At 40.4% G+C, this 12,004-nt stretch overlaps 2 protein-coding genes across 2 annotated transcripts in view; one reads left to right on the forward strand and one right to left on the reverse strand.

Moving 5' to 3' along the window:
- LOC126090801 (muscle-specific protein 20-like) overlaps positions 1-12,004 on the forward strand; it is a 164,760-nt gene that overhangs the window by 55,046 nt on the left and 97,710 nt on the right. The window lies entirely within an intron of this gene.
- The window catches only part of LOC126090817 (muscle-specific protein 20), a 36,666-nt gene continuing 24,915 nt past the window's right edge, over positions 254-12,004 (reverse strand). Inside the window, exons 3-4 of the mRNA XM_049907014.1 lie at positions 10,510-10,630; positions 254-1,470 (exon numbers count right to left, since the gene is read on the reverse strand). Coding sequence (XP_049762971.1) covers positions 1,288-1,470; positions 10,510-10,630 — 304 coding nt within the window. The 3' untranslated portion in view covers positions 254-1,287. The remainder of the gene's footprint in view (positions 1,471-10,509; positions 10,631-12,004) is intronic.

The following is a 12,004-nucleotide window of genomic DNA, read 5'->3' on the forward strand; positions in this document are numbered from 1 at the left end:
GAAACAGTGTTACAGAGTTTGAGAATGGAGTGGAATGACGTTTGTATTCTTAGAAATGTTAACTACCATGCCAAGCCCCTTGCGACATAAAATATTCAGTCGTTTTATTAGTCACAGAGTATGCCTCTGGTATAGGATCTTGCGTTGAAGTTCAGCAATTTCTCTCATACTTTTTTTGATCGTGTTCTCAGTTCATGTAGGCTTTGGAGAGCTAGGATAGGGAGTGATGTTTGTACTGAAATAAAACTACCAATTTTTATAAAAGGACTTTAATGTTTAACCAAATCTGGGAGTCTCTTACTGCAATTCATGTATGTTTCTCTTGCTTCCATCACAATTTGTGCAAAACATAGTACGTGTTAAGTATTTATTCAACAAATAAACTGCTTTCTGGTAACTGGATGAATCCTCTACACATAGATATGGTGACTTGCTAACAGATGACGGTACTGCCTGTTAACTGCGTTGCATATTGCTTGTTATATTATTAATAAACACAACACATCTAAAAAGAGATATGGTGACTCATCTAAATATTTAATATTCTTAACGTACTGTAAATAGAAAGTGAGTGGCCTAATTATAGTACAAGACAGTCATTAGAGCACAAAATATAGTGTTGCAGAAATTTCTTTCCTGTGTTACTTTTTACATTGTAAGTACATTTAAGTCCTAAGTTAAAATACAAAACGTGGCGTACACGTGTTAAGTACACACAAAAATTACTTAAACTACCGTTTCTAAGAATGAAAGTTATTTTGATATGAAATTCTGTGAAGAGTAAGGAAGTTTCAGTCCTGAACGGTGGCGGTTACTGTATTTTAGGCGTCATACAAATGCTTCCCCATCTTTTTTCCGGGGTATAGGACGCGAATTCGAGACGTAATTGTGAATATCGCACGTTGGGGTGATGAATGCATCTAAGGTACAGTAACCATCACCTGGCACATACATTTATTGTCGCGCGTAGCTTACACCGATACTGCACAACTTTTATAGATATTTACTGTGTTTTCTGCTTGATGTAACAAAGAATGCAAAGTTGTTTTAAGAATAGACTGACGTGTAACTTAATTGTTGTTGAGTTAAAAGTGTGTGTGTGTGTGTGTTTTAATTGTTGTTGAGTTAAAAGTGTGTGTGTGTGTGTGTGTTTTGGTGTGTGATGGTGGTAGTGTCGGCTCTAGCACGTCAGTTTGCTCCCAGCGGCTGCCCGTGAGGCGACTAGAGCGGGCTTGCAGCAGGTGTCTTGCGGTGCAGCCGGCGCACTCAGACGGCGTAGAGCAGCGCCTACATGTGCCTCGTGTTGCCGAAGGAGCCGAGCCCCGCCTGCGAGGCGCCCTTGTTGTAGCCCATCTGCAGGTTGAGGTGCGCCTCGTGCGCGCGCAGCTGCTCTTCGGTGAACTCGCGCTTGTGCTCCTCCGCCATCTTGGGCCCCAACCTCGGGCCCGTGTACTCGGGGTGCTTCTGCGTCTGCAAAGCGAGCGAGCGCTTCAGATACACGGAAATTAATGTTGCTCGAGCACACTTACTGTACCCCTGAGGCCATGCAGGGTGTGGCAAGTTTGTGTAGTCAAAAGATTTCCCTGAATTTCCAGGTTGGAATTCCCAAGTTTGACTGAACAAATTGTTGTTGTTCAAATGTGTGTGAAATCTTATGGGACTTAACTGCTAAGGTTATCAGTCCCTGAGCTTTCACAGTACCCTAACCTAAATTATCCTAAGGACAAACACACACACCCATACCCGAGGGAGGACTCGAACCTCCGCCGGGAGCAGCCGCACAATTGTTGTTGTATGCGAGAGAAAGTTTCACGTTGCTTGTTTTTAAGGCCGAAAACAAATGTTACTGAACGCTAAAATATTTTTTTTTTTTTTATTTTCAAATAAAAAGGAGTTCAGAGTGTAATAAATTTCCATTTTTTAATTCTGGTTACCAGTTTCGCTCTATAGGAGCATCCTCAGACCACGGCACTGAAATATGCAGTCTAAGAAAGAAAAAAAACCACCCACACACACACCAACGAAGAAGTTATCTGAATGGGACAGAAATCGGTAGCTGTGATGTGCGTGTACAGACGAACAAATGATTACAGTTTCAGAAAAACTGTATGAGTTATTCAGCAACGTCGCCTTAAAGCTTTCCACATGCGGTGCCTGAGATCCATCCTCGGAGCAACGTGGAAGGACCGAGTGACCAACGAAGCAGTGCTATCTAAAACTAACTGCAACAGTATTTCAGATATCTTGAAGCAGAGACGACTCCGCTGGCTGGGACACGTCAACCGTATGGATCCTGACAGATTACCACGTGAGGTGATGCTTGGAGAGATCTCTATAGCCAAAAGACCTGTAGGACGTCCTGTACTGAGGTTCAAGGATTCCTGTAAACGAGATATGGAGAGCTCTGGAATCGACAGAAACAGATGGGAGGCACGGGCTAGCAAGAGACCAGAGTGGCGTGATGATATATCATCTGGAATGTCGAAGCATGATGAAGGCTTGTTAGACAGATTAAGGCAGAAAAAGCTTCGCAATGCTACCACTGTTCCTGCCTCAGCAGACAGATACACTTGTGACAATTGCGGCAAGTGATGCCGTGCTGCCATTAGCTTGACAAGTCATACGAAAAAACGCAACCCATAAACACACAGACACTGCAACAATCATCTACCAAGATGTCGTGGCCAATATATATATATATTCAAGGAAAAGAGCTTCACAAATTAAGCAAGTCAATAACGCACTGATCCACCTCTGGCCCTTATGCAAACAGTTATTCGGCATGACATTGATTTATATTCGGCCTGGAATCTTATTGAATGGAGTAGAATTGTCCTCAGTGGTGGTGGGTCTCACTTCGAAGTGAGCCCCGATGACAATCGGAAACCTGTTTGGAGACACCTCAGACAGCGTGGGATACCAGCCTGACTCTCGCCCGAAATGCGACCCGACAGCCAGGAGTGATGGTCTGGGATGTCACTTCTTATCATCGCAGAATCCCTTTGGTTGTCATCTGCGGCGCTCTTACAGCGCAGTTTTACATTATGTTTCAGCAAGATTATAAACCGCCCACACACGGCGAGAGGTTATACTGCTTGTCTTCGTGCTAGCTCGAACGTACCATGGCCATCAAGGTTGTCGAATCTCTCCCCAGTTGAGAATGTTTGGATCATTACAGCCAGCTCGGGATTGTGACGACCTAACGCGCCGGTTGGACATAGTTTGGTGTAAAATGCCTCAGGAGGACTTCTAAAAACGGGAGGACATCTAACAAGTCTACAAATCAGTGCCAAGCCAAATAACTTCTGACATAATGGCCAGAGGTAGACCAACGCGTTATTGACTTGCTCAAATTGTGAACCTCTTTCTCTGGAATAAATCATACATTTTTTCTGAAATAGTAACCATTTACCTGTCTGTACATGAACATAACACCTACTGACTTGCCTCCCATTCGGATAATTCCTTCGTGGTGCGTCGTTTTTTTGTCTTAAAGTTTATCATTTATATGGGTCATGTATGAAAAACATTTATCCACCTTAAAAACTAACATAAAATCGAGATAATTTCAATATAAGATGATGTATTACGAGGATGGCATGAGCAGTTGTGCATGGATCCGTGCGTTGTACCGACTGGTACCTACCCAGAATTGCTGACTAGTTAGCAAAGGTTAGGGACTATAAAGGGGTAGTTCCACACACTGTTCCTCATGCGGCCCCTAATAAAAACTATTAAAATCCACAAATTGCGTGTGTATAAACAGAAAATCCTCATATTGTGCATGAAAACATGCCACAACATAGAATCTAAAAAATATTATATTATATATTCATGTACATTACGAGTTTCTTTTTTTCGTTTTTATTATGGATCACGTGAGGAACAGTGGGTGAAACTTCCCGTTCATAGCTCCTGATCCTTGCTAACCTAGTGAGCGGTTAGTGAGAACGGCTCCGTGCACAGACTCGTCACGTCACCTGGGTAACACGTTATGTTGCTTTAATGGCAGCTTTTCAGGTGGATAAGTGTGTCATACATGTGCTACTTGAAACGTTATGTATTTCAGAATCTTGGAAGGTCTTATAGGCCGAAACCAATAATCACCATTAAAAATGAAATTTTATTGCAGTCTGGACTGCTTTTTATTAAAATACTAAATACGATCATTGTGTTCTATAATGATGTCAAAGTTTATTAAAATCATTTAATGTATTGACCATACGCTCTAAGAAATGTTTTTGTATGGATGAACTTTATTGCATCACGTATTACATTACCGAGCAGATTCAGCTTGTGGCCATTTTCAAATACAGCTGCAACGCTGGAATGTATGTCGTATTTAAGAACTTTTTAGTTCTACGATACTTGTTTCACCGATAAAACTGCATTTTAAATGGGCACAGGCCGAAACTGGCCAGTAATGTAAAGTTTGTTTCTATGAAAAGTTTCTGACAGATTACAGTAACCTATTAAAGACATTTAACTGTATGAATCATAATATTCTCCTAGATAAACTGACGTTTTATGGATTTGATAGTACAGCCAACCATTGGATAATGTCATAACTAACCAAAATAAAAGCACATCGTTCTACTTAATAATTCAACCAATGTAAGCAGGGGATATTCTTCTGACTGAAGAGAAATCACGTGTGGGATTCTAACGGGCTCAAACCTTGGTCCACTATTGTGACTCACATATGTAATTCTTTTTTTCGGATGTCACAAGTACTGTAATAACAGAAACGTACGTACAGCAATAGAAGAAATTGTAAATAATGTTCTTAAAGCTCTTACTGAGTGATTTTCTGCGAATGGCCTCACTCTCAGTTAAAAAAGACACAATTTGGTTCTGCATATTCGGATCTACACCAGTGAAAAGCTTAACACATGGTGACTAAATAATAATAACCATGGTGGAAATTAGGAATTGTTAAGTGTCAATTTTGATGAGAATTTAAACTGAAAAAAAATATGTTTTGGAACTCCTAAAACAAATTAGTTCAGCCACATTTGCACTTCGAATAACTGAAAATCTTTGGGAGGGACAAAAAAGTAAGTTGACGTAATCCTCGCAATTTCATTAAATAATGTCGTATGGAGTAACTCATCTCTAAGAACAGAAGTTTCCTTGCTAAAAAACGTGCTGTAAGAATAATGTGTGCCCACTCACAATCATATTATAGGCATCTGTTTATATTATAGGCATCTGTTTAAGGAGCATGTTTATCCCCTCATGAAGTTTGTTGTAAATAATCCACTGCATTTCGAAAGGAAAACAAAATAAACAATGTCAATTACAGAAGAAAAAATAGTATTTAATAGTATTCCACCGTGAGGTTGTCGTTAGTGCAAAAGGAGATGCACAATACTGCCACAAAAATGTTTGGTCACTTACTCAGAGATAAAATATCTGAGAGTCAGCGAAGTTAAATTTGAAAATAAATTAAAAAGTTCCTCCTTTAGAAATTCTTCTCTTCAAGAGTATTTCTAATTTCGCTGTGTGTAAAAATGGTTGGTATAAACTACTAACTCACATCTACATTTAAAAAAAGACACTTGTAAATTGTCAGCATGTACCATTATTTACACACGATCATGTAATGTGAAAGGAAAATCACTCCTTTCACATCATTACTATTAATTGTACCAATGAAACTAACATATAAAATTGTTTTAGCATTCACACATTACGTAGAGGCAGTGGAGGAGGCTGTGGACCCACACGTGAAGAAATTAGTGCAAATGAAAGTTTTTGTATTGACACATCACTTATTAACCATTATTGCAAAGTAGAAAAAGCTAGGATTTAGAGTTTTATCAACATTTGCAAAAAAAACTACTTTTGGGTATAATAAAACATGCAACAGAAGCTTTATGAACATTTTCGAAGAATTATCGGATACACATTAGGCGCGAACTATACTCCAAAACACCGTTTGTCCCAGTTTAGTCTTTGAAGAGATACAGAAGAAGAAGAAGAAGAAGAAGAAGAAGCACAGGTGCTACAAGGCACTGCGGAGAAGTTTGAAATTTAACACAAGAAACTGCCGCAACGTCCTCTGATCAAGGGCTAAAGTTTCTCAAACCTTTGCCTGTGAAATCTCGGTGATGAAAATTATCTACATCTGATATCGGAGAGAGGTGGACGAACTATTTTAATTGGTAACGAGAAGAAGAGAAAGTACTGAGCAGAACGGAAACGACTCACGAGTATTGTACGGAAGCAGTCTTGTCGTTAAATGAGATGGGGTGTGCGGATGTTGCTGGAGCGATGGGATACGACAGAGAGAGTAAAGCAGTGCTTGAGAAGACTGTTGTTTACAGTTGGTATCGTACTGTTGGTGGCATGTTTCTGCCTTCCTCAAATCTGTGACCTGACTCACAAGTTCAGTTACAGCTGCATCTGCAGTTTATTAGTGACTCCGAACGACGCTTCAACTTGACAAGTAACATTGCCAGAGGGGGAAGTAACATACATTGTTGTGCAAAATCTAAGGACGAAAGTAACTTCCGCCAAGTAACATAGCTCGATGAAAGTTGGACTACACATAGAAAGAACTGTTACAGAATAGTGCAGAATGTGACTGAAAGAAATACGCAGACGAACAGAAATTCACTTTCATTCAAAAACAAAAATTACACTGAAATCATCGAGGTTCATGATGGTCCCCTGGACATTACAAAAAGGCAGGACATGGTTCTTAATAGGTTATGTTATCACCTCAGCCGACACTGCATGCTCGAACACGTGCTCCCATGCTGGCTGCAAGGTTGGTAAGGAATTATAATGGTAGCGCGTTCCATTCCTTCAGCAGCGCGGTTGACAACTGTTGGATTGTCGTCGGTGCTTATTGACGTGTTGGAATACGTCTCCCCAATGCACCCCACATGTTCAAATGGCTCTGAGCACTATGCGACTTAACTTCTGAGGTCACCAGTCGCCCAGAACTTAGAACTAATTAAATATAACTAACCTAAGGACATCACACACATCCATGCACGAGGCAGGATTCGAACCTGCGACCGTAGCGGTCGCTCGGTTCCAGACTGTAGCGCTAGAACCGCACGGCCACTCTGGCCGGCGCACCCCACAAGTCATCGATCGAACTTAAGTCGGGGAAACGGGCAGGCAAGTCTATGCGCCGAATATCCTCTCGTTTCAAGAGCTACTCTACCTGCGCTGTTCGATGCGGTCGTGTACTGTCATCCATAAAGATGAAGTCAGGGCCTAATACAGCCCCGAAAAGACGCACGTGGTGAAGCAGTACAATGTCATAATGACGTTTCCTATGAGCACATCGCGTCCAAAGGTTTAGGGGTCAGTGCGCCTATTCAACATTGTTTAAATAAATTAAAATGTGATTAAAACTTTGAATACTTCAGTTTTTTTTCAGAATGCTTTAAATGTAATTGCTTATACTGAGATTTTAATACAGACCCTCCCAATTTACCGGCTGATCAAAAAGTCAGTATAAATTTGAAAACTGAATAAATCACGGAATAATGTAGATAGAGAGGTTCAAATTGACACACATGCTTGGAATGACATGTGGTTTTATTAGACCCAAAAAAATACAAAAGTTCAGAAAATGTCCGACAGATGGCGCTTCATCTGGTCAGACTAGCAATAATTAGCATTACAAAGTAAGACAAAGCAAAGATGATGTTCTTTACAGGAAATGCTCAATATGTCCACCATCATTGCTCAACAATTGCTGTAGTCGAGGAATCATGTTGTGAACAGCACTGTAAAGCATGTCCGGAGTTATGGTGAGGCATTGGCGTCGGATGTTGTCTTTCAGCATCCCTAGAGATGTTGGTCGATCACGATACACTTGCGACTTCAGGTAACCCCAAAGCCAATAATCGCACGGACTGAGGTCTGGGGACCTGGGAGGCCAAGCATGACGAAAGTGGCGGCTGAGCACACGATCATCACCAAACGACGGGCGCAAGAGATCTTTCATGCGTCTAGCAATATGGGGTGGAGCGCCATCCTGCATAAACATCGTACGTTCCAGCAGGTGTTTATCAGCGAGGCGGGGGTGATGCGATTCCGTAACATATCGGCGTACCTCTCACCCGTCACGGTAGCAGTTTTGCTGTCCAGCGCCATCTGTCGGACATTTTGTGAACTGTGTGGTTTTTTTTTTTTGTTCTGATAAAACCCCATGTCATCCCAAGCATGTGTGTCAATTTTTACCTCTCTATCTACATTATTCCGTGGTTTATTAAGTTTTCAAATTTATACTGACTTTTTGATCACCCTGTATATACTTAGTAACGAGAGGAGACAAACGTATCCTCATGAATTTTGTAAGTGTTGTAATGTAGTCTCTATCACGAATGTAACTTAAAGACTGTAGATTTGCTATTTCTCCATAGTCTCTGCAGATACTCCTGTCGACTCCACCAATCATCGATTTATGTGCGTATCTCCACCGTAGCCTTCATAGAACTTTACACGTAGCCATGTATGTTTTAGGAAGTTCATACAAAACCATAGTTTTATTGGTCGAAGTCACTTCTAAATATTTTTCATACTGGTTGTTGTCGATAGCTATTGAGCCTTGCAGGAGAACCCTCTGGGCGTTCTCTAGAATCGTGTATTAAAAAAAAAATGCTTGTAGCGCTTCACTGACTTTTTTAGTCGCTTATCTGAAGCATTTTCTCGCTCAAATGTTCAAAGGCCATGGCTAACTCTCTAGTTTAGTTAAGAAAGATGCCACGTGATCATTTCATTTGAGATTGGTACCTCCCATTGTATGTGGTTTCGCAGGAGGACAGATTAGAGTGGGCTACGACGTAACATTTCACTATCGTCTCTGACCGAAAAATCTAGCAATCGAATTCTGTATCAACAGCGCGCTTCTCACTGCCGTACAGGATCCAATGAAATATTTGAATGGTACAACTAGGAATAAACAAAAAAAGAAAAGAAAAAGTGGTATGGTAACGTTGTAAACTTAGAATAAGATTCGGTGTAGAAAAAGAAGCATACTTAAGTAACAGACGCGATGAACTACGTAAATGCAAATTTGATCGTAAATGGTCCGATTTTCCCGAGATGAATGATTGAACGAATAAACAAATAAAAATAAAATGTCAGACATGACTGAGAAAGCTGCATTCAGTTCCCAGTAGTAGGAATACGTCTTGAATTATAACAGTCCCAAAAAGTACCAAAATCTTCTTCTGAACCCCTGTAAAACTTTTCTTCCAGCGGGAAACCAGGTAACACAATCGCACCACTCTTAAGTCTGGCTTCTACAGGGTGTTTCAGAACGACATTCTAAAAATTGAGGACAGCTTCCTTACACCAAACCACAAAAATATCAGTAAACATGGTCTCTAAAACACATACCTTAAGAACTATGAGCACTTATTCACCTTCGCTGCTGTGAAATACATTTCTTCCACTGTACAAGCTCATGTGGTATGCACTTTAGAGCCCATGTTTGGTAGACTTTTTCAGTTTTTGGTCCGTACTATCTCCTTCCAAAATATGGAAAGCAAAGAACTTGCTGTAGAAGATACATATTTCGCGTATCGAGAATGAACGAGTGCTCAGAGCTCTTAAGATATGTATTTCAGAACTAATGTTTACTGGATATATGTTTCTAGTTTTGGCATAAGAAACCTGTCACCAAACTCTTAAAACGTCATTCTGAAACACCCTGTGCATGATTTGTTGCTGTCGACAAGAGGGGCTCGAAATACAATGTATAGATACGCGAAAAAACAGAAATATCTATAGGCTATTGAAACGAGGATAATCCAGCAAAAGGACCCCCGTTTGAGAAATTCAAAAAGAAAAAGGCAGCACAAGATTTGTAAGAGATGCTGAAGACGGGAAAAATGTGTCACATGTAGTGAGGGAGTAGATATTGCAAATATATATTTTATGGAATAAAAGAGTTAGATAATAAAATAGAAGTACATGCATCAACAGCCAGTTTTCTGTGAGTATAAGTAATCAAAAGTACGTGGAGAGTGAGACTTTAAGATAGTGAGCAGGTCCAAATCGTTGGAATAGTGATGCAAAGACGAAGAGAAGTCCACAGAACAGACTAGCATGAAGAGCAACATCAAAACAGTCTTCGGATACACAACTGCAACAACACATAATAAATTGACAGGTTTGAAGTCATTGACGACAATTGTGCCTCGCTATTAAGAAAGAAAAGAAAGGAGAGCAGTAACACTTAGGAAATAAAAAATGGTAATCACTAAGAAAACAAAGAAGAGTGAAATGAATATAAGAGAAACTAAAGGATTATTAAAAAGAATAACAAAAATGGAAGTAGTGCCTATTTGAAATAAGCGCCCCTTCAGATGGCAAGCAGTATCACATATTGCTCTTCAAATGGCGACATACTCGTATTGAAAGGCGTGTACGGTGTAGTGAACGAAAGAATTAGCTTACACCTTGACGTAAATACATTCATTTATGTTACAAACAACCGACATAGGGAAAGTTATGTAGTAGAAACGCAGTACTCACAATTCTGCCAAGGGCGTACAGACAGAGCGTCACCTGAGGGATGTTGCGCCTCTCAAACAGATCAGCTGTCTGGAAGATCTCCTCATCGGGCACACCATACTTGCGGATAGCGTCTTGGAACCTGGAAGACAGAGCACATGTCACTTCCGTTGAATATTAGGAGCATGAAATTGCAGTGGGTGATACTGCTCTTGTAAAAACTAGCTACAATGTTTTCAGCGTAAATGACCAATACCAATGACCAATAGGAGGGAACATCGACAGTAAGATACTTCCTGTCCCTCCAGCAATCATCGCTGTAGTTCTCTGATCAAATATTTCACCAGTACACACATGCTGTCAAATCTGACGTATAACTTACAAAAAGGTGACAAAGATTATGATATTAAAGTGAGTGATATTTAACTATCCATCTTCCTTATACATAATGGGAGTCCATCTGAAAATGATGACACAGGTTAGAAGATTAGTGTACTGCAAAGACTGCACTTTCTCATTCATCTACCTCGCAGAAATAATAATTCAATCTGAGAGCAGTGCCCCTAGCAGGGGAAAGAATTGTTCATAGTAAGCATGTCTCAGTTCAGTGTTCATTAACGTACGTAATACAGTACTAGTATCTTACTCTCTGCAGATTATTTACTCCCCTTTAAATTTTAAATGTAGTATTTTTGGGAGACGATTACTTTAAGAGAAAGCAAAGCAATGTATTTTATCCTTCGTTATCTTAGATTGAAGGCGAAAATATTTGAGACAGTGATGAAGCTCTATCCTACACTCCCGTAATTTTAAGCTTACGGACAAGATATACTATTCGTTTTTGTTGTACATCTTCCTTCGTATCCACCCCTCTCTGAAGCATCAACGTAGACTCAAGAGCAATATCTCAGATTTTTCTTGTAATTTGAAATCTCATAGCAACGAGAGAACGAGGAATGAGCATAATTCTAAAATCCCAAAGTAATGGACAAACATGAGCTCCCTACAATATGCACACCAGTTTACCAGAAACAAGGCTGTCAGTACTTTTTATGAACTTTCAAGTGCAGTACAAACAAAGAAATTCTCCTCATTCTACAGAAAAATCAGTTAAAAAGCTTCGTTTAAACGTGACAGAAGGGATGGCAATCAATTGCTGAAGAAGGGATGACTCCTAAATATTATACTGGTAAGAGCTGATTTAAACTATTACTGACAAGTGTTAAGCCTAGTTTATGCACAGCGCCGTTGTCACTGGTTGTTTGGGGGAGGAGACCAGACAGCGAGGTCATCGATCTCATCGGATTAGGGAAGGACGGGGAAGGAAGTCGGCCGCGCCCTTTCAAAGGAACCATCCCGGCATTAGCCTGGAGCGATTTAGGGAAATCACGGAAAACCTAAATCAGAATGGCCAGACGCGGGATTGAACCGTCGCCTCCCGAATGCGAGTCCGCTGGTTTTAGAATGGAGATGTCCTGCACATACGCTGATTAGCTTCACAAACAGGCCACATGAA

Source organism: Schistocerca cancellata, chromosome 1, assembly GCF_023864275.1.
Source record: "Schistocerca cancellata isolate TAMUIC-IGC-003103 chromosome 1, iqSchCanc2.1, whole genome shotgun sequence".
Lineage (NCBI taxonomy): Eukaryota > Metazoa > Arthropoda > Insecta > Orthoptera > Acrididae > Schistocerca > Schistocerca cancellata.